We start from the raw sequence: 23492 nt of genomic DNA, 5'->3' as shown, positions 1-23492 counted from the left end.
TCTGAGAAAGTCCAAGATGAGATTTCTACAGGCATTGGGATATGTAGTCTTAAGCTTAGGAGAATTTTCATGTGAAAATATTACAAAAGAAATGAGGAAGCCCTAGCCAGAGCAGTTAGGCAAGAGGAAGACATAAAAGGCATCTAAACAGGAAAAGAAAAAGTCAAACTATTTCTCCTTGTTGACAATACGATTGTAGGCCTAGAAAGCTCTAAAGACTCTGCCAAAAGGCCACTGGAACTGATGAATGATTTCAGTAAGGTATCAGGAAAAAAATAAATGTACAAAAATCACTGGCATTTCTATATACCAATAATGTCCAGGCTGAGAGTGAAATCAAGGACACAATTTCATTTACAATAGCCACAAATAAAATGAAATGCCTAGGAATACAGATAACCAAGGAGGTAAAATATCTCTACAAGGAGAACTACAAAACACTTTTGAAAGAAATCAGAGGTGACACAAATGGAAAAATATTCCACGCTCATGGGTAGGAAGAATCAGTATCTTCAAAATGGCCATACTGCCCAAAGAAATTAACAGATTTGGTGCTATTCCTATCTAACTACCAATGTCATTCTTCACAGAATTAGAAAAGAAACTATTCTAAAATTTATATGGAACCAAAAAAGAGTCTGACTAGCTAAAGCAATCCTAATCAAAAAGAACAAAGCCAGAGGCGTCACATTACCCAACTTCAAACTGTACTACAGGATTACAGTCACCAAAATAGCATGGTACTGGTACAAAAACAAACACATAGACCAATGGAACAGAATAGAGAACCCAGAAATAAAGTCATATACCTACGACCACCTGATGTTTGACAAAGTTTACAAAACCAATCAATGGGGAAATGACTCCCTACTCAATAAATGGTGCTGTGATAGCTGGCTAGCCATACGCAGAAGAATGAAACTGGACCCTTATCTTTCACCACATAAAAAAATTAACTCAAGATGAATTAAAGATTTAAGACCTCAAACCATAAAAGTCCTAGAAGAAAACCTAGGAAATACTCTTTTTGACATTAATCTTGATAAGTAATTTTTGGCTAAGTCCTCAAAAGCAACTGCAACAAAAACAAAAATTGACAAGTGGGACCTAATTAAAGAGGTTCTGCAGAGCAGAAGCAACTATTGATAAAGAGACAATCTATAGAATGGGAGAAAACGTATGCAAACTATGCATCCAACAAAGGTCTAATATTCAGAATCCATAAGAAACTTAAACAAATCAAGAAGCAAAAAACAACCCCATTAGAAAATGGGCAAAGAGCATAAACAGATACTTCTCAAAAGAAGACACACAAGAGGCCAATAAACATACAAGAAATGCTCAACGTTACTAATTATCAGAGAAATGCAAATCGAAGCCACAATGAGATACAATCTCACACTAGAGTCAGAATGGCCATTATTAAAAAAATCAAAAAACAACAGACACTGGTGAGACAGCAGAGAAAAGGGAATGCTTATACATTGTTCATGGGAATGTAACTTAAGCAGTTAAATAGTTCAGCCACTGTGGAAACAACTCTAAGTAATGAGGGCATCTATACCTTTTATCTCTATACTAAGGCCAAGGAGAGTACTCCAGTCTTTAGGAGTAACGTTAGCATTCCAAGGCATAATATTTTTACTAACATATGGAGAGTGACCAGTTTGAAGATTTCTCAAAAAACTTAGAGCTACCATTTGATTCAGCAACCCCATTACTATGTATATATCCAAAGGAAAGTAGATTGTTATACCAAAAAGACATGCACATGTATGTTCATTGTTGTGCCATTCACAATAGCAAAGACATGGAATTAATGTAGTTGCCCATTAATTGTGGATTGGATAGAAAATATGGTGCATATGACCATGATATACTATATGGTCATAATAAAAAAGTAAAATCATGTCCTTTGCAGCAATATGCATGAAACTGGAGGCCATAATCCTAAGCAAAGCAATGCAGAAGCAGAAAACCAACTTCCGTATGTTCTCAGTTGTAAGTGGGAGCTAAACACTGAACACACATAGACATGAACATGGAAACAGTAGACACTGTGGACTACCTGAGGGGTGAGGGAGGGAGTGGGGCATGATTTGAAAAACTACCTCTTTAGTCCTAGGCTCACTACCTGGGTGCAATATACCCATGTTATGAACCTGCACATGTACCCTCTATATCTAACATAAAAGTTGAAATTAAAAATAACTAACTAAATAAGTAAAATGTAGATTTCCCACTGGCTGTATTCTGAATATGCATTGCCTATTACAGTGTAATAGGGGACCAATTTGTTCCCAAAGATGTAAATATCTCCTCCAGTGTGTTTTCCTCATCCCCATCCCCTCTGAGGGAACTCAAGAACGTGAACCATCTAGTTATCATATTTGTTCAAAGGAAGAAAGCAGGGAAATGAAGGTCTCAGTCAGAACACAGGTAGTTATTGTTTTATTCTTATTCTCTTGTGTTGTTTACAGTGTCTCTCACAAAAGAAGAACTCCATCTGGCAGGGGACGTGACTAGGGACTCATTGGGCCAGCAACAACCACAGAAGAATCTAGGCATTAGAATGAACTACTGGAACCTGAGTCAAAGACCTGTTAGTGATAGGTGATAGTTTGCCCATTTCCTGGCCTCTAGTTGCTCGAATAGGGATAAGAGAGGGAAATATTAAATGATTGTGTATTGAGATGGAGACGTGGATGATCTGGCCCTGATGGAGGATCAAAGGGAGAAGGCAGGGTGGAAGCCCGGTTTTAAGCCCCCTGTGCTAGGGACCACACTGAGTGACAGGGTGGGAAAAGATGCATCAATAAGGAAATGTGGCAGTGTTGAAGAGGGACCCAGCTGTGGACATGGAGGAGGGACAGGGTGTTGAACACGCCTGAGAGAATTCTTCCAGGTGGCAAGGGTGGGGAAAGGGATGGGTGGATGCATTCATTCTGTCCACTCCTTCTTAATCGACAGGTTCCACTCCCAGCTGAGGTGGTCTTGCTTGTCATCGTCGGTGAAGAAGGACTTGTTGTGGTACGTGCCTCGGGCCAGCATGCCTTTGGGAGCCTCCTCAACTGGCGTGAGGAACTCATACTCCTCAGGCCGAGGCCCATAGCTGCCAACCATAAATGTTGCTTTATCCACTAGGAAGAAAGAAGAAAGAGTTCATTAGGGTAAGAGCCTGATAGAGGAAAAACACACACTGCAAACTGGAGAATCCGGACTACAGCCTACAGTGATTAAAGCCAAGGGCAATAGTTTCCAAGCCTAAATAAACATCAGATTTACCTGAGGTGTGTTTTTTTTTTTTTTTTTTTTTTTTTTTTTTTTTTTTTTTTTAAGGTGGAGTTTTGCTCTTGTTGTCCAGGCTGGAGTGCAGAGGCACAATCTCGGCTCACCACAGCCTCCACCTCCAGGGTTCAAGTGATTCTCCTGCCTCAACCTCCCGAGCAGCTGGGATTACAGGCATGTGCCGCCACGCTTGGCTAATTTTTTATTTTTAGTAGAGATGGGGTTTCTCCATGTTGGTCAGGCTGGTCTCGAACTACCAACCTTGGGTGATCCGCCCGCCTTGGCCTCCCAAAGTACTGGGATTACAGGTGTGAGCCACCACACCTGGCCCTGAGGCATCTTTTTAAAAAAATTATTCTTCAAAACATTTTTTAAGTTGGAGTGCCTTTTAATAATACAGTTTCCTTTGTCCTACTTCCAAAGGCTATGGTTCAGTAACCTTCTGTGGGTCCCAGGGATCAGTGTTTTTAAAAAACTACACCGTTGATTCTGAGGTAAAGTTGGGGAACCAGTGGCCTAAATCAATGGGGATTAAGCCTGTTTTTTTTTTTTTTTAATGGAGATATAGCAGATTACACCATTAAAAAAAACTCAAACAAATTGAGACCTCAGTTCTGATCTCAGTCCTGCAATGGCCTAAGTCATATAACATTTTTGAGCCTCCATTTCTTTGTGTATATGATGGACTTTAAGGATCTCCTATCTACAAACTATCATTGTATGAACATTTCAGTTGGGGGAGATAAAGTAACAGATGGTGATCAGAATTCATGGATAGAATAATTGGATGGAACAACAACAGCCGTAAGTTGGTAAAAAAAAAAAAAGAAAAAGTGAAGAACTAGGACAAATGGTGAAAATAGCCAATCAAGTTTATTTATAGGTGGTTAACTGGAATATATATTAAGAATAGTTGGGCATTGAAAAGTATACATAGGCAGATAGGTGGCATGTAGTTGGCTAAGTGTTGCTAATAAGTTTGAAAAAACAGCTGCAGACATGTCACTGTCCTTTTGTCTAAGTGAGGCGATACGGGCTTTATGCCCAAAGGAAAATAGGAAATTAAACTTTTTTTCATGAGACTACATATCGGAAAGGCCGATCAATATCTTTCAGGTCAATGGTCTTCTCTGGGATTTGAGAAATTGACTGGTCCTCTATGTCATCCACATTTATCAGACAATTTCTCCCCTATCTTGCTTATTAATTTGGTGGAAACTGAGACATGCTTTGTTGTTTCTCGCCTCTGGAGGGGACAGACCCTCAGGTAGAAAGGAACTGTAAAGTGCCTCCATCACCTTCCCGCCTCTCATTTCTCCCTGCCTGTGTTAATGAAAGAAAATTGAAGGCAGGCTCCCAAGGCATGTCAGGAAGAATTGCAGATTAAGTAATGTTGTCATGTTATTTTAATTAGACAGACTTTTTCAATCCTAAAAATTTTTTTTTTCTATTTCTTTGTTAGGAAATTGAGCATTGCCTCCCCCTTCCTTCCAATGCCACCCCCACCTACTCCCACCCCAGATACACATAGCACTGGGCAAGTTTTTTCTTTCTTGGGTTTCTCTGACACTTGGGTTTTGTACCTGTGAATTGCTTTTTTTTTTTTTTTTTTTTTTTTTTTTTTTTTTTTTTTTTTTTACTTTGTAGAGTATTTTTATATACTTTATTTCCTTCAAACCTATCTTGGTTACTCTTCTCCTCTACGAATGATAATGTTGAATCCAAAAAGGTGATTGCTGAAGGTTAGCAGCTGACCCAGTCTAAACGAGGTCCCCTGAGCATTGGCTTTGTCAATGTCTAGATCAGAGGTGTATTTGTGCCTTTTCCTAGAGCCGGCATCCACAGCTTTTATCATATTCTCATCTGAGTCTATAGCTAAAAATTGCTAATAACCAGAAGTTAAAGTATCAATGAGAAGCAATTTGGGACAATGTGGAAATGTGGGTTCCCTTACCTTTCACCCCAGTCCTGTAGGTGTGCTGAACGTATTTCAGGCCTGACACAATATCCCTGTTCACCTGCAGGTGGGAAGGAACGAAGATGTTCAGATTAAGAGGGTCTTTCATTTTTTCTCATCTTTCATGCTGATCCTGCCCAGCTGAATCTTCTCTGACAATAGAAAAACTAAAGATTTAGTTCAGAATTGGTGTTTCTATAATTATTTAGCATGGCTGTGAGGCAAAGATTAGAGAGGAGAAATAATAAAATGCAACATTGCCAAACTGGTTTAATTATTGAACATTTTGATTTTTACCATTTCAGGAGAGATAAGTGGTTCATTAAAACGTTGGCTCAGTATTCTTCATTGTATTTCTCCTTTCTCAACAGTCCCAAGAATGGCCTTGAGCTTTCCCTCTCCAATACTACTGACCAAGAGAACATCCTTGTCTTAGGAAAAGTTATGAAGATACCAGTAGAGCACATTAGGTAAATATCGAAAAACCACAACCTCAGAGATGATCCACCTACCATATAAAAAACAAACAACAAGGAGGAAAGCTGTAATGGAAAATTCATGTCTAGAAGATGGCTGTGTCTGCAATGTAACTGAAATAATGGGTGAAATTCACTTGTATCTGGCAAGCATTTTGGATGTCTGTCATTTTCAGACGTTGTCTGAGATCTTGCTATTTTCCCAAGCCTTTCAAAGAAAATTCAGTAATGCAGAATGAAAATGTGGACAGCCCAAGAGCTTTGTTTTTCCATGATTCATTTCACCTGGGACTGACCTGGGTTGTCTGTTAATTTTACACAGTGGTTATGTCTATACAAACAAATTAAAGTGGACATTGCATCATTAGCCGAAGAGCTTGGTTATCTCTTCACCAATGTGAAGAATTAAAGCATCTTCAAATAATTTTTCTTCAACAATAATTATGGCTGTCCTTTTGTGTTGGACACAATAGTTCAACCAATCAACCAGTGCTATCTTTTGTTTTGTTGGCAGGGAGGTGGCAGAGCAGTGAACACTGCCAGCTTAGATTCTTGACTGTCACAGGGTAAATTTGTAGTATAAACCTATGAAAAGCTGTCAGAAAAAAAATTAGCATCATCAAAGAGACCGTGATAAAGCCCAGACTTTCTAATACTCTGAGTCTCAAATGTAGCTCATAGGAATAGGGAAAATAAATGCACCTTTCTAGATGTCCCCAAGCTTATTCCTTTCACCTAGTGGGAGAAAGACCTAAGAAGAAGAATGATATAGGTAAAGCAATAAGGACTTCAAGACACAGAGTCTACCATCTCACCAGCGCTCTACAGTGGGTCCATTTAATATAAATACATTTGGGGTGGTTGAAATAAAGCTATGAATATTCATAGAATCATCTTCTGCCCACATCCCCATCCCTATTGTGTCTCCCACTCCAGGGGGAAGAAGCCTTGGTGTTATGAATCAAAGTGAGAGCTGTGGAAGTCAGAGATACCACATTTCCTTGGGAGGCAGAAAAAAAGTTGGGGAGAACCTAAAATAACAATCCTAGGCCAGGTTTTTAGAAAGTGCTAAGAAGTTTGGGAGGAGAAAAAGAACATTGAGTGCAACTAACAGAGATCGTGAAAGAGGACTTTAGCGTGTGTTACTAGTGTTATAAATGCAAACTTTCTTGGACGTTTTTCAAGAGACTTTAGTGAAGATTTAAGTTGTTTTTCAAGGATTTTTGACTTTGATCTGGCATTTCTTCTAATTGTAGCGCCATGCTGGGACAAGCCACAGGATGGTTCAACTTTATGTAGGTTACTCAGAGAGCCATCAATCCTCTGAATTAGAGAGTACTCAAAAGCCCCTTTCTGTGGCCTCCTCCTGCATCATCCTAATGTGTAAACCTGACCACACAGACCCACATACCACATTCCTCCTCCACCTCCCCATCCAGAGGAGAAGCCCCTGTTCCAGAGCTTTCCTTCTCATCTTAGTCACATCAAAATTTACCTGTCACATTTCATTTGAGGAAAACTGGTTTACCAAATAGACAAATTAAGCAATAGCATCAATGATTAAAAATGAAACTGATGTGCAACCCATTCTAGGCATATTTTGATATAATGCCTTACCAAACCCTCAGGTGCTTCAATAATAAATAATACGACAGGAAACAAGTAAGTGAACCGTAGCTCAGTGTCCATTATAGAGTAGGCATCAACAAATATTTCCAGGATGAAATTATTTTCAGGTATATTTGTATGGGGTAGGGAGGGGTCATCCCTCAACCCTGAATCATATCCTGTACCTTGGGGAAAAAAGTTCCCAGTGTGCAAATAGAGAGAGCAGATGGAGTCTTCCTTGGTGGAGCCCAGGCCCTGGAGACTGAGGCTAAGTGGGAATGAGAGGCCACCAAAGCAAACATAAACCACTAAGTGCAAACACTGCATTTCTAACTTATTTGTTTTCAAAGTCAAAGTTATTTTTCTTGTGATTTTGGCTGTTCATTGGGATATTTGGCTCATTGGGATATATTAGATGTCAGTTTATTTCTTATTTAGTTTCCTCTTTCCTGGTTACCTATTCCACAAATATAATTGTAATTTCCAGTTCTTTAGCAAAGATCACACTCCCTGGATTTATATAATCCTTGAGCAATTAGAGCTGAGGCCCTGTCTGTTCCATTTTCTTTTCCTATTGGTTGATTCACTTGTTTGTCCACTTTTCAATATATATTCATGCACTATATTCTATTTACAAAGTTTTGTGTGAAATATTGGAAAGGAGGGATGTACAATTTCACCCTAGATTGAGGTGCTTATATTGTATGAAGAAGAAATGACACAGGTGGTACAACACAAAGCAGTGTGTGCCTCGTGGATGTATTCGGAGTTCACAGACAGAGGGATCCCATTGGCTTAAGCGATAATGAATTGTTTAAGAAGTCCTGGCTAGGAAAAGACAGGAATCAAGGGTGGGTCTCAACAGGTAGCCCTCAGGGCTGGGAAGAGGACATTCCAGACCCGGCTTGGGGGTACTGGGGGAGAAACAAACAAAAAGTACCTCAACATGATCATGCAAGAAATGTAGTCGCTGATTAAAGAAAAGATTTAAACTTTACAAAAACACACAAGGCAGGATACTTACTTTGAAGTGAATTTTGACTCTATATTCGGAACCTTCCTTTAACACAATGGTTTCTTTTTTGAGGGCTTCCAGATCTCCTGTAGAAGAAGATTCAGAGAGAGTTTACCCTCAAAAGCAGATACACAAGTTAATAAATGACTTTAAAGCCCCAGAGAAATTTGTTGGGCCCACCAGGGCAACATGGTTCATAGGGCCCCCAATTCACAGAGTATTTGTGTTTAGTCCTTGGTGCGCGTGCGCGTGCACACACACACACACACACACACACACACACATAATGCCTGAAATCTTACAGCTTTGTTATGAAAAACACGAGAGTATCCCTGCCCCCAAGTTTCATGACAATGCTAAAAATACACAAGACATTACCAGTAATGAGTTGTGAAGATAAATCTTTTTTTGGTCAATTTATTCTCTCATTGAGAATTATATTACTGGTCAAATGAAGAGGTTAGTAAAGAATATGCCCCTACCCCTCAAATAAAAAATATAAGAAAAATATTATTTAGGAGTGTCAGCTATTTGTTTTTATAGATTTGGTGATGTTTGTGGCATTTTCTAGCTTTTAAAATTCTACTTGTTTTTATTCATTTTATCACTTTAAGAAAATATTCACCTTTGTGTTTACTCTTGTATTTTCATTTGCAATTTCATACTATTTTTCTTAAGGAATATCACTGAAGTTATAAAAGCTTCAGGTTCCATAAAACCAGGATCTGTCCCTAATTCCTGTACCCTGATTAAGGAGGTAATCACACTCTATGCTTTTCTTCATGCATAGCAGCTTGTTTGTGACAGAAAACCAAACTTGGTTTTCCTCTGCTGGGAAAGGGGACAGAGACCAAGTTTTCCTTGCAATACCACCAGGTCCTGCTGAAGAGAACAGATTTCTTTAGCGCTAATTCAGACCTTATCTTGCAAACTGGCAGCTGTACCTGGTAATATTAGGAAGACTCTGAGTTCTGGTGAGAGAGTGTGAGTTTCTCTCCTGGAGAGATGTGAGATTGTGGGGGTAGCTGAATTCTTGTGTGTGCCTGCTCTAATGATTTCAGCTGAACAGGAAGTGTGCCTTCTCAGCCTCTGATTTCCTCCCTCTGACAAAAAAGCCCATATAAGGTAAAGACTGGCTATGTCCTGTGAGAGGGGAACTACTCTGCTGCTAACTAAGCCAACTGTTCTAGACTTGTGCTTTGTCTGTCTCACAAGAGTCCAATTTTTTCATTTGGTAACTATTTTTTTTTTCCACTAAAAACTTGCCTTTGATGGCCCCAGTCTCCTGGCTCCCTGCTTCTCCTCTCATATCCCCTCTGATGCCCATTTCCTCCACAATAACCCCCTTCCCAGTCTCTCTCCTTCTCCTCAAGCCCTAAGTCTCAGGGAAAGGCTTGACCCTTAGTTACAATAAGGTGAAAGAAAATAACAACATCTTAATTTGTACGCCTTTAGTAGGAGACGTTGTTTATTTAACAAGAATCAGAGTTTCAAGCTAAAACAATTCAATCTATAGCAGTGGAATTTCTAGTATAATTCAGGATTGCTTCTCACCTTCCGGTAAGTTTTGTAGCTGATAGAAGATCAATACTTTGATGTTTAGATTGTATAAACCTTACAACTTCAGAAACACACAATTTGTTTCTTAATATTTCCATCAGCAATCTTTATTGCATAAATAACAATTCTCTTACTATCATGTGGAGACAAAAATCTGTAAATATATCAAATGCATATGCCTGCACTCTCTTCAGTTAACTAGAGATAAAGATTGGGTTTTTCATGAAACATGGTAAATACTGTGCACTCTGAGAGCAATGATTTGTTAACTGGTCCTAGCATATATATCTCTCTGATTCACCAGTTTTCTTTTATTGGAACAGGAGACAGAGACCAAGTTTTCTTTGTGATATCTTAGGCCCCCTTTGACAGATGTGTCTACATACCAGTAAGGTCCATGGTGATTGGTCCTGGGGCACTCTCACAAACCAGGGTGAGCCGGGTGACAACGACGTTGGGGGCTTTCGGATCTGCAGGATCAAAAGGGAATGTAAGTACCAAGAAGAGACATGTGTATAGTGGGTGTGTGCATCTCAAGTGGGAGACAGAGAGTATGAAAATAAAAGTGATCTTTCTATCTGGAGTAGAAATAGAAATGGATGTGGCAGGTTTGCTATGCTTGGTCTTGATGGCCTTGTAAATTACAGCAGTGTTATTTCTGCTTCAGGCACTTGTAGGTCCACCTAATTATTGACATCCAAGATTTCCTGAATGGCTATGGGTCAGGTACTCTGCTAATTGGGCACTGTCCATTTATACCTCTGGGCCATGTCTTGTTCTGCCACGGTGTATGTGGAAGAGATGAATGTTTAGGTAAGGACTGAGAGAGAGAGAAAATGGAGAGAGGGAAATACAATTCCAAGTGGTAGTCTGGAATTCTTTCTAAATCCCCTCCGTGTGTTATGTGTGCCTATCTCACTGCTGACTTGCATCTTATCTCTTAAGAAGACTTAATTATACAGTTCATAACTTTAATCAGCATATATAAATTGTGCCTCGCTCACTTATTCCTGGAAGCAGTTGGTCCTCTTCCCTTTGCTGCTGCTCCTGAGCAGCCAAAATGTCTTCTTCCTTCTTGGGGATCTTCCACCCACCCTGTTCTCTGTACACACATACCTGTTACCACAGGACCATCTCCCAGCAGCGTTTTCTTGTACTTAATTAGACTCTCATCATCTTTGTCCATTTCCTGCAGCTCTTTCAGGGACTTCTGTGGTGGAGGCTTATAATTGAGCTTGCTGTCCAGCTCATCATCGTCATCCTCCTCCACATGTGGCTCTGGGGCTTTTTCAGTCATTTTGATCTATTTCTGGGAGAGAGAATGACAGCCCATTACTCAAAAGTCATGGATATAAAAGATGTTTGTGGGGCTGCTGTTAGCGACCTCCTTACCCTCATGGACTTCTCTGATCATCCGTCACTTTCCTGATTTTTTTCCTAATTCAATCTCATTAAATTCTATGAAATAATAATCTAATGTATTCTAGTAATTTCTCTGACCTGCCTGAATTTCTCTGTACCATTGTAGTATCTTCTATTCACTGAACAAAACTGACAAGAAAGAAATCACTCATATGTGAATAACATACTACGAGTGAAGCAACATGGCACAAAGACTCCTGAACAAATGAAGCAAAAGCCCAGTCAAAAAGCTGTAGGAGTTACACAGTCCTCCAAATCCAGCCAGCCTGGCTAGCGTCAAAGCTTGCAGCATGCACAGTCTGAGTGATAATAGTGGAGAGAGGCAGGAGAGAGAGGAGAGAGGTGGAGAACTTGCCAAAGAAATGGTTGGCTCCTCCCCATCAATGGAATCTGTCCCTGAACTCCAGCAATGCCTCAAAGATGACTCATGAGGAACTGTTGACCTTTATGATACCTGCCTCAGGTGCCTGCATGGTTCACTGAACCATGGTTCACCCAACACTGCTAATCACCCCTCGAGGGTGGGTACTAGGTTTGCTGTTTTTCTTGAATTCCCCCAAAACACCTGCATAGTTCTGGCACTTTATAAAATTTCCTTGATTGATATATAAGGTTTTATATCTAACAATATTCTGTTCTTTTTAGATGCCGCAAAAATAGCGAAGGACACTTTGATTCCTCCAGACAAAATCGTAAGTACAAATTTGCCCTTAGCATTTGTCCATCCATTTCCCTTTTCTGGATCAACTTCCCTTTCAGCCTCTCCCCTTCTCCCCTTCCCAGGTTTCTATTGACCTTATAAGGCCCCACCTGGGCATACCCTGGAGTCTTCCTTCATCTCTCATTATCTACATTTACTTGTTTTGTGTTAAAACATTGAGGAGAAATCTAGGCAAGTTATTTACCTGTTAAGGGTTAATGACTGAATAGTAGATTCAAAAATTATTCCTCTTAGAGGATGTATAGTCACAGCTTTTCAGAGCTGAAATGAACCATTGGGGTTCATGTAATCATTGAGGATATTGAGATCCAGAGTTAAGAGAATTGCCCAGGTTCACACAGCTGGATGAGAGGCAGTATACTAACCAAGAGGAAGAAGTCCCTCTAGGAAGAATTTCAGGCCCTGTGGCTGACAGCCACATGAGATGGCTGCGGGGGAGATATTTGGGCAGGGAGATCATTTTCTGATTTCCTTAATTCTGTCTTGAGGGCAACTCTTTTCCCTGCCTGTGGTTAAAGCCTTCATTGCTCCTAAGTGACACAACTAAGAAAATGTCTGTCACATCACATCCTGAGTGGCTCTGCAAACCTTAATAAAGTCTCCCAGGAGTGAAGATATCTCTGGCCAAAATCAGTTCTAGTTTTGAGTTTCAATGTCACTATTATTGGCAAGAGGAAGAAAAATAATTTGGAAGTAAAGCCAAATGAGAGCAATTTTAATGGAACCAAAAAAAAAAAAAAAAAGAGAGAAACAAAGAAATAATATCCCTTGGCTCATCAATTCTCTTCCATCTAAATAAGCAGCCAAACATTATGAGCTAGCCTTGACCAACTCTGAAAACAGCATTGCAATGCCCAGGTTCACTTCCTGTACAGGAAGAAAACATGTAGGCCTGTTCCTATGGCAACTCTTGCTGTAGCAGAAGAACCAGCACCACTCAAAGATGAGACTCTAGAGCACAGCAGAATAAACATAGTGTCTAATGCAATTCATATTCCAAACAACACTCAGGGAAAGTGTATGAACTGGTTGGAAAAAAATGAAGGAGGCAGCGTGTTGATGTTGTAGGTTGTGGGTAATTTAATGACAATCATTAAGGGGCAAATGAAGAGCAAGCCAGATAAGACTAATCAGATGAGACAGGGGCCTACCCAGAACCCTGGTGATCCCCGGAGGATAGGGGCCACATAACAAACCTGCTGACCGAGCATCGGAACAACTATTATAGAGGAAGACATCCCAGGCCCCATGGTCAGGCCTTTCTCAACTGTATCACTTGGTTCTAACAAGTCGCCTGATTGAATGAAACCTGGCCATCAGATGGTAACATTACATCCAGTCACTGGCTCAAGATGATTTCAGTAACCTCCAGGAAATTGTTAACTATGCAGCCTCAAATCTCAATGTTGAAAAGAGAAAGAGAGAGAAAGAGAAAGAGAAAGAGAGGGAGAGAGGGAGAGAGAGGGATTAGGTATAGGACAAGATTTGCCACCTTCTAATGGTGTGACCATTGGCACGTCGATTTATCTAACATATAGGTCTTGATATTCTCATTAGTAAATCTGAGGCTTATGTTCTATATTTTCTCGATTCATTGCAAACAGATATAACAATTGTTTCACAAAAACGAGACACAAATTTACCTAGACATTAAAGAGTGGAGGATACTGTGGGATTTCTGTATAAAATTTTGTTGCAGTCAAAAGGGGGAAATACAGGGCCACATTAAAATCATTTGGTTTAATTATAGCATAAGAAAAAGAGATATGAGACCAGGTGATCCCAAACTAGCTCATTCTAGAAAGCTGATTAGAAAAAGTAATAATACAACAAATAAAGGACTGGAAGAGCAGTTCTCAGAGAAAGCCTTTTAAAGTAAAATTAGGGTCATGATTATTTGGTGAGCACCCACTGTTTACAAGACACTGTACTTTAGCCATACTGATGTTTAAATTACTCTTCAGAGTAGAGAAGAGGCTGGACGTTGGGCAATCTAACCATACTAAAAGGGCCCACCTGGTTTGGTTGATTTCTTATTTTTTTTGGAGATTACAGGTCTCTTTTTTAAAAATCTGATAAACATTATGGTAATTATCTCAAGGAAGAAAAAACAGATAAACCCATGACACTGTGCATATGATCCAGGGGTTTGTGGACCCCTGAAGTCCTTTATAGACTTATTTGGGTTCAAGATCTCCAGATTAGGAACATAACCTCAAAACTATGGAAGCATGAAGCAGAGAGTGGAGTGTTACAGAGGAAGCTTGCTTTTTTGCTTTTGCTTGCTCTTTCTCTCTTGCTCTTTCTTTCTTTCTCTCACCCTTCCTTCCTTCCTTCCTTCCTTCTTTCCTTCCTTCCTTCCTTCCTTCCTTCCTTCCTTCCTTCCTTCCTTCCTTCCTTCCTTCCTTCCCTTCTTTCCTTCCTTCCTTCCTTTCTTCTTTCCTTCTTTTTTTGAGGCACTGTTTTACTCTGTCACCCAGGCTGGAGTACAGTGGCTCTATCTTGGCTCACTACAACCTCTGCCTCCTGGACTCAAGCAATTCTCTTGCCTCAGCCTTCCAAGTAGCTGGGACTACAGGCACAAGCCACCTGCCTGGCTAATTTTTTGTAGTTTTGGTTGAGATGGGGTTTCCCCATGTTGCCCAGGCTGGTCTTGAACACCTGAGCTCAAGAGATCCACCCGCCTTGGCCTCCCAAAGTGCTGGGATTACAGGTGCCTGGGCAGAAGCTTGCTTTTTCCTGGAGCTCCACCAGATCATTGACACAACTTAGTCTCAAGCAGAGAGTCATGTCCACCTGCTCAAAATGTTGAATATGTTGAAGCAGAAGCTATCAAGTGACACCTGTGTCTGAGGACGCATGACCACAAAGCCTGGCAGAGAAGCCCAGGTGCACATGGGTGCAGGAAGTAACTAACCCCTTAGGAGAATTCCGTGGTCATTCCGTTTGATTTTGGATAATGATCTCTTCACTGAACTAGGCCTTGTTATGCATGCCTGAGTTTGGGTTCTGGCTTTCCTACTAACTAGCTTTTCCCTGTTAACTGAATGTTGCACCACTGTAGATCTGAGTTTCCTCATCTTGGGAGATGAGGGATTAGAGCACATCATGTTTAGATGATTACTTTTCTAAGGCCTCCACATATTTCTCCTGACCTGCAGTCATGTGTCAGCTAAGTTACCATTCAGTTATCTTATTTCACCTGTGAATATGAGAGAATATCTGTCTGTGTTTTGTTATTTAAAATGTATGTGAATCCCCATGCTAAATGAGTAGACATTAGCTGCTCTTGGTACAGAAACAAAAAAAGGGTAACTATGTGAGATGATGGATATGTTGATTTGCTTCACTATAGTAACATTTTTACTATTGATGTGTATCCCTAAACATTATGTTGTATACCTTAAATATATGCAATAAAATTCATCTTTAAAAGGAAATTTAAAAATTAAAAAATAACATGTATGGGAATCCTCAAAAGATGCTGCATATTTAATTTTATTTTATTTTACTTATTTTTCTTCCAGACATAAAATTATTTTTCTTTCACCAAACAGGTCTTTGCATAATAAAGGGTACCATAATAGTAACAGCAAGTTGTTACTGAACACTTATGAGCCAAAAACTCAGTTATTATGGGATAAGTGCTTTGCATGCATTATTTCATTCAGTCATCGCAATGTTGTGAGGTAGGCACAGTTAGTTACATTTTACAAGTGCAAAAACTGAGACGTAGAAGAAAATATTAAATATTTCAATTACACAAGTATTTAAAATTTCTTTTCCTAATATCACCCTACAGATAGTGAAAAGAGTAATGGTCTGGATTCTAAAAATGAGACATTCGCAATGCATATATTAACAAGAGATTAATATCTGGAATACATAAATACCTCCTATGAATCAATTTCTTAAAAAGTATTTATTGTATATATTTAAAGGGTAAAATATGTCTGGGATACATAGATAGTGAAAAGGTTACTATAGTCAAGCAAATTAACATATCCATCATCTCACCCACTTTTTTGTGTGTGTGGCAAGAGCACCTAAAATCTACTCTTCAGCAAAAACTCAAGTACAGTACAATATTATTAAGCATTGTATGGCATTTTTAACATTATCTCTGGGTAACCTCAGTTTCTCCTGAAGTCCCAGCCATAAATGGCATATATAGTTTGACAATGATTTCCCAAATTATCTGTGTGCATATTTAACCACAAACAACAATTTTCTCTTTTTATCCTCCTATTTTATGGATGCGTGTTGAAATGAGAATAGGAATTTTATGAAAATTCTACAGACTGTTTTCCAATCCCATCATCTAAAGGACAACTGATTTTCCTATTGATAATATTGATATTATTGATACAAATTATAATAGTTATCACATGTAGTGCTAAGTGCTTTCTAGAGGATTATCTCATTTAGTTCTTACAATAACTTTGTTGGCATCATCATTCTCTTTTCCAGACCAGGAAACTAAAGTTCAGGTTAAGTAACTTGCCGAAGAAGACATACCACGTGGTAGACAGAATGAATGTCTGAGCCCAGGTTGTCTGACTTTTAAGCACTATGTTTTATTGCTTCAGTTGTCTTTAAGAAGTTATAATAAAATTAGAGTTTGTTAGTCATCTTGGGAATCTACCTGGAGGTGCGCAAGCAGAGGTAAATGCTTCTTTGCAAGCTCTGCAGAGACAGCTTTAACATATCAGGGAAGTGTCAGATAACGATGTTTCAGCACAACTCAGTTCCTGCGTTACCTCGTGCAAGTTGCTTAACCTCACTGGGCCCCAGTTTCATCCTCTGCAAAATGAAGCCGTGGCATGAGAGGATCTCTGAGACCCCTTCTTAATTTAATGACTCAAATGCTCCCTAATTTAAAGAAGCCTGTGAAATGAGAAAAGAAAAGAGGAAGTAAAAGGGAGATTGGGGAGGACTCAGCCCGTCAACATAGAATCTTCTGGATGGGCTTTCCTCACCTTCCTCAGCTGCTCATCCCCCATTCTACAAAGGGCAGAGTTGAGTTTTGTTTATTTTTGACTTTGGTCCTTTGCACAGGAAAAATGAAATGGGAGAATGAACTATTATATGTTTAACCAGGTTAATGTGGACCCCATTTTTTAGGCCCCAAAGCACATATCATTTTTTCACACAGGCTTGCTACTCCAGTTTTCTCTATTTTCTGCTTCACAGATGCCCATGCAGGTTAACTTTCACAGTGGTGCCCTCACATCCCCATGTTTGCTATTCAGCAAAGCATTGGCAAGCATTCGATGTGCTGAGATGGGGACTTAATCTTCTCAGGCTCAATTAAAATGTCAAATTAAATTAGGATGGTTACTCACAGCATGCATATGACATAGCACGAATCAGTGTTTTTGCTTGCAAATTCAGTGAAATTTCCAAGACATTGAAAGTGAATTACACTTAAAAATTTACACCCATGTCAGGATAGAGCATCATCTGTTTGATTAATGCAGCTCTAAATGAACTGAGGACAAGAAAAGGTAGAACTCCTGAGTTTAGATTAAACAAATTACCTGGGTAATTCAGAGAAAGGTGACTTTCATGTCTCATAGGACATAGATTGAGTCAGATAGACCAGGGATTCAAAACCAGGCTCTGCATTATTACAGGACTCAATCAAGTTGCTAATTTCGCTGAGCCTCGGTTTTACCACCACTAAAATGGGTGGTATTCTTTTTTATGGGGTTGAAAGATTGGAGAAAACACGTGAAAAATTATAGGACTATACTGGTCAAGAATAGATGTTCCATGAATATTCGTTCCCTTCCTCTTCTTCCTTCCCTGCCCCGATGTGGTCTGTTTTGTTGCAAGGCTTCAGTGAAGCTAGGTAACTGCTTCCACACCAAATACTTTCCCCTCGATGGGAGCTATGTCCCCACTCCTTCCTCCTTAAAAATAGATTTTTGTCTTTGAGGAGTATTAAAGAGATAAGTTCTGGGGAATTGAAAGGATTGTTTAAAAATTGAATCAACCTTAAAATGAGACTATATTATATTTCTTCTAAAAACTTCCATGTAAACAATTTAATTTTAGGTTTTATTTATTGCTCCCTTTCTTCATTGAAGCCAGAGGTCACTCTGTGAATGATGAGAAATGTCAGTGAACACAGGCACAGCTAATTAAGAGAATTCCCTCTGGCTCTGGAGCAAAATACCAGAGACTTAACTCATGGCCCAAAGCTGAATCTGCAAAATTGTGCTAGATTATGCATCTAGACACACAGGGCATGGATATTAATGTATTAGGTAGAAGAGATAGAGATGAGAGAGAGAGAAGGAAGGGGGGAAAGAGAGAGAGAGAAAGAGGAGAAAGAGGAGAGAGAGAGGAGGGAGAAGGGAAAAAGAGAGAGAGGGGAGAGAGAGAGAAAAGTGGAAATACCAGAAGTAGGGGATTTCTATCAGAAAAGTTCCTATGTGAGCATCAGCATTCTCTGTAAGTCCTGTTACCTCCACTTTCCCTGCTGACTAGGATATGTCTGACTTCCCCCAAATCGGGCTGTGGGTCTAGTGCAGGTCTGGAGAGTCAGGCCATCTCTAAAACACTGGTGGCATTTCAGAGCTAGTCAAGGATTTGAATGTGCTGTGCTGCTTGCCTGGCAATTTGGTGTGTTACGGGATTGCAAGTTTGTCTCTCAGGACACCAGAAGCCTTCTTGGTTCAGGATTCCACCCTCTCCCCACCGCCCTTGTCCCCGGTGATATGGAGGAATCCATACTCCCCACTTTGCGGTGCTGCTTTCTACCACCTCAGCCCCATGAAGGACTATGAAAACTTCAAAATTGGGTGAGAAAAACCAAAGACAAGATTATTTTGTAAGAGACAATAAATATCGTAATCAATCCCGAGAAGGGCCCAAATTACTAGAAACGTATTTCTTACCATTTCTCTTTGTGAGAGAAACAACTTATTATTTCTTGCCTGTGCATTCATAGTGTGTTTTTCTAACCCACATTCATATGCACAAAGAGAGAGAACTCAAGAGATTCCGTGAGCTTTGCTGAGTGCCCAACATGTGAAGTCATGCCACCAAGTACCTTTACAAATATTATTTTAAATAATCCTCAAAGAAAACTGTGCATTAAGGAAGCCATTGCCTTCAGTATCTCAGTACATTCACAAAAGTTTTAAATTAGCATGAAAAGTTAGACAGAAGTGAGATAATTTTTTTATGACCATTTGTGCTAAGATTATCAGGCTGTTTAAGAAAGCCCAAGTGAATTTTTACCAGCAGTAAAATTCACTCCTTGGCTGAGGACACCAGAGAGTAACACAACACAGGGTGATTCAGGATGTGCTTATTGCACAGGTAAATGTTGCTGACGTTTCAGGGGCAACATGAGACTCATCTCTGGGTATGCCAGTGTAGCCTTGAATACAGGATCCCGGGCAGCAATAACACAAACCAGGAATAAGGACTCTCAAAATGTGGAATTGGAGAAAATTTCTTCCATGTGATTCTTCCTAAAGAAGGTGGGAGATCACCTGAGCCTCAGGAGGTCAAGGCTGCAGTGAGCTGTGTTCATGCCCCTGCACTTCAGCTCAGGTGACAGAGTGAGACCTGTCTCAAAAATAATAATAATAGGCCATGCACGGTGGCTCACGCCTTTAATCCCAGGACTTTGAGAGGCCAAGGCAGGTGGATTGTTCGAGCCCAGGAATTCGAGGCGAGCCCTGGCAACATGGAGAAACCCCGTCTCTACTAAAAATGGTAAAATTAGCCAGCATGGTGATGCGCGCCCATAGTCTCAGCTACTCGGGAGGTTGAGGCGGGAGGATCACCTGAGCCTCCTGAGTAGCTAGGACTACAGACACGCACCACCATGCCCTGTGAATTGCAGTTCAGAGGCATTGTGGCTGTTGATCCTTTTTGTATCAGTATGTAATTTTAGTCAAATTATTGAACACTTCTGCATTCTTCTCAGCAACAAAATTTGAAAGTTTCTATCACCAGGCCTGACACATAGAAGGCACTCAACAAATGTTGGTTCTCTTTTTCTGTCTGCATAATTTCGAATCCCCAGGGCTTCTCTTTTCCTGCTAGCTGATGTTTGTCATGTACTGTGCTCTCCCAAATCAGCTCAGACCCACATCTTTCCCTCAGAATGACTTTGTGGTGCTGAGTGTCTACTGAAAACAGAACCTTGATGTTGCTCAGAGCTTATTTCCCTAGGGACAAACTCATGCTCTCCAAAGCAAGAAAGGACCAAATTCTAGTCGAGGCCTGAAAAATGCTTGCCTGTTTCTGTTCAGTGACAGCATAGTTAGTCCTCAGGTTTTGCATCTGTGAAGCATGGATGGAGAAAGAACTGTTCTCTTGGAATTTCACACATCTCACAAAAGAGTAAGATGCTCTTGTTACTAAGCTTGTGCTATATCTGCTTTGGGAGGGAATATATTCTTACAAATTAAAAAAACACAAAGCCAGTGGCAAGATTCACGATGCCTGCTAGGGACTGGACCTCTGCCCCCCGTCTCCCCAGACCAACAGGTGACATGGTCCTCTTGATCTCCTGTGCCTGACCATCCCTGCAGTGAGGATCGCCAGGCCAACCCTGACTCCAGTGGCTCTAGGTCTCCGTGTGAAGGGGTGACCATGAGCCCTCTGGGTGAGAGTAGTCTGCCTTTCCCCACTCTGAATGAAGAACTGCCCAGGGCTTACCAGACACACACCTCAAGTTACCATAGGTCTAGAGTTTAATTACAGATTACGTTTATGAAACATGCTGGCTGGGAAGTCCTCTAAAAGGGAAGAAAGTAGTTCAGGTCATACCTAAAGCACTTCTCCTAATGGTGGCTGAAATTCAGCCCTTGACATTTTGAAGGCCCACTGATCAGCTGTCCTAGCTGGGCCCCCTTGAATTTTTCTAAAACCTGTCTCTTAATACGTTATTTGGTGTTTTCCATGTTTGCTGTTAGTTATCTCATACGTAAAGGGCTATTATTAATATTTTTATTTTTTGAGCCGGAGTTTCACTCTTGTTGCCCAGGCTGGAGTGCAATAGCGTGATCTTGGCTCACTTGCAACCCCCGCCTCCTGGGTTCAAGCGATTCTCCTGCCTCAGCCTCCCAAATAACTGGGATTACAGGGATGCACCACCACACCCAGCTAATTTTGTATTTTTAGTAGAGACGGGGTTTCACCATGTTGGTCAAGCTGGTCTTGAACTCCTGACCTCAGGTGATCCACCCCCTCGGCCTCCCAAAGTGCTGGGATTGCAGGCATGAGCCACCACGCCCAGCCCTATTATTATTTTTGACAACAACAGCAACAATCTGCCCATCCGACTGCAGGAATTTAATACACAGCCTTTGTCAGTGGTAGAAATTCTATCACTGTATGACTCATGAGTACATAACGATGTGCTATACCATACTTCCTCTTTGAGGGCTAAATCCCCTGCACTCTAAGGGAGGATTTCATTATGCATTTCTCTTATATCACCAGAAAATTCTTTAGTGGAAGACAGTTTAATATTTGACAACTTTGAACCATTGTTTTTTTCTCTTCCAACCAGTCTTTTTACATTGTCTGCTTAAAAACAGGAAACCACATATCTCCACCCCAGCACAACCCACCATCCACCAGCACAGACGGTATCAGTTTGGATCTACAGCCTTTTTCTTCCGAGCCTGGCCAGGTGCCTGCACCTACTTTGCAGGAAACCCCTCCAGGCACTCCCGGTGCGTGTTCTCAGAGCCCTTCTCAGAATATTCAGGATTGCACCTCCTGGGCTGCAGCGCACCCTGTACCCTCCTTCTTTAAGCCTCCTCCCTTGAGTCACTACTACCCTTCCCTCCTCTAACTTCCCCTTCTTTGCAGCTTCCTTAGCAATTTCTTATCATAAAGTTTGTTTTAAAGGAGAACTGCCCCTCTAAAAAAATAATAAACTGTTGAGGGCGGTAGCCTGGTCTAGAGGTTTCCGACTTTGCTCTGTGCCCACCTGAAGCCTCCCCAGCCCGAGGTATTTGAACTTACATTCAGCGCTTCACGTCTCTGTCCGGGGTGCCTCTGTCTCTCAACTCTGACTTCTGAGTACTGGCAGTTAGAACAGGAAGGAAGTTAATGAGAAAAAAAATGTTTTAGACCAACTTGAAGAGGAAACCCTGGGCTGTCTCAAATCCTGTTCCTTTGCACTGCCTATCTCTTGATCAGCCAACTTGAGCAGCATTCTTGTCAATTAACGGCACATGTGTGAGCATGACAGCCCGTGTGACGTGGAGATGCATGAATGTACACGCAAGAGTGTGGAGCCTATAGCTATGGGTATTATGAATAATTGTGAGGGTATGTCTGATAATCAGGTCATTTCAGTGCATAAGCCTATGGAGGCAAGGAGCCTGAAACCAGTAGCAATAAATTCACATCGGCTTTACTTTGTACCACTCACTTCTGTTCCCACTGGGTCCCCGCCAGCTTCATTATCAACCAGATACGTTGAAAGTAGTGCTGGCAGTGAATGTAGAGTGCTAAGAAATTATGATTGTTAACTGCATATACTTGGTCCTAAATTTAAAAATGTGTCCTTAAACAGATTTCTGGAGTTTTGTTGGTTATAATTTCAAGATGTAGCTTTGTATTGCACTACAAACAGTCAAATATTGTTTGTAATAGGTTTTGCTGATTTTTCTTCAAATGAAACAAACAAGCAAGCGAACGTACTGTCTTTGATGAAACCTAGGAAAGAAATTACAAAAGGAAGTGAAACTTCATTAATTCATAGTCTTCTAACTCAGAATTTGTGACAACTTAACAAGTGCTAAAATAGACTTTGTACCATATTTGAGGAAATGGTTTATGAAGTAATTTAAATGGGAACAAGTCTCGGAGGCCATGTTTAAACCATCTGAGGAACAGTTTTTAAGCAGCCAAGTCACATTCATGTTGTATATTCCCATAGCTGTTACCAATAATAAATGCTTATTTAGGTTAATATTTCAATATTCAGTATTTACACTACATCAATATATTTAGAACTAAGCACACAAATTTGGAGAAATTGACATTTATTTTGTTTTCACCTAAATGTACTGCATCTTCTTCATTTCTCTTTGTAAATTGATACCACAGGGTTTGCCTTCTACTTAGAGTCAATGAAATCAAAATAATCAAGGGCGGGGGGGGGGTAGTCATTTCATGTGAGAAAAGAGATTAGCCTAGAAAAATATGAAAAGAAAAATAGTATATAATTAAAATGAGCAAAAATACTAAAAGCCTAATACCACTTTATTCTATAAATTTTAAAATAGCATAGACAGAATACAGCCCTTGAAACCATGTATATAACTTTATTGTAAAAACAAAGCAAACCCTAACTTACATAGAAGGCAGTAACTTACACATTCTATAGCCCTGCACCTTCAAGAGGGGACACATTTATTCATTCCATAACATTTACTGAGCGCCTCTTTTCTTCCAAGT

At 40.3% G+C, this 23492-nt stretch overlaps 2 protein-coding genes across 7 annotated transcripts in view; one reads left to right on the top strand and one right to left on the bottom strand.

The window, feature by feature from the left end:
- PDE6H (phosphodiesterase 6H) overlaps positions 1–23492 on the top strand; it is a 57640-nt gene that overhangs the window by 14667 nt on the left and 19481 nt on the right. For 2 of the 6 annotated variants that reach the window (XM_030804388.1, XM_030804386.1), the window contains exons 2-5: positions 2971–3030; positions 10263–10394; positions 11433–11847; positions 11972–12018. The gene's annotated coding sequence lies outside the window, so the exon portion shown is untranslated. Of the gene's footprint in view, positions 1–2970; positions 3031–10262; positions 10395–11432; positions 12019–23492 lie in introns of all 6 variants that reach the window. The other 4 variants (XM_030804385.1, XM_030804387.1, XM_030804389.1 and 1 more) reach the window with 2 other exon arrangements.
- ARHGDIB (Rho GDP dissociation inhibitor beta) lies at positions 2423–22282 on the bottom strand. The gene is made up of 6 exons (XM_003265545.3): positions 22050–22282; positions 11021–11213; positions 10291–10374; positions 8354–8430; positions 5243–5306; positions 2423–3140 (listed from the first exon to the last, which is right to left on the bottom strand). The coding sequence occupies exons 2-6, from the start codon at positions 11199–11201 to the stop codon at positions 2941–2943; spliced, it is 606 nt and encodes a 201-aa protein (XP_003265593.1). The 5' UTR covers positions 11202–11213; positions 22050–22282; the 3' UTR covers positions 2423–2940.

Source organism: Nomascus leucogenys, chromosome 23, assembly GCF_006542625.1.
Source record: "Nomascus leucogenys isolate Asia chromosome 23, Asia_NLE_v1, whole genome shotgun sequence".
NCBI classification, from domain to species: Eukaryota; Metazoa; Chordata; class Mammalia; order Primates; family Hylobatidae; genus Nomascus; species Nomascus leucogenys.
Note: the sequence above shows the minus strand (reverse complement) of the source record. Positions and strands in the feature narration are given on the sequence as shown.

Excerpts from the sequence above, each read along its gene's own strand:
- ARHGDIB (XM_003265545.3), bottom strand. The coding sequence starts at position 11,201 with ATGACTGAAAAAGCCCCAGAGCCACATGTGGAGGAGGATGACGATGAT. Across the intron at positions 10,375-11,020 it reads AGATGGTCCTGTGGTAACAG|ATCCGAAAGCCCCCAACGTC; the intron begins GTATGTGTGTAC and ends TTGATCCTGCAG. Across the intron at positions 8,431-10,290 it reads AATCACCATGGACCTTACTG|GAGATCTGGAAGCCCTCAAA; the intron begins GTATGTAGACAC and ends CTTCTTCTACAG.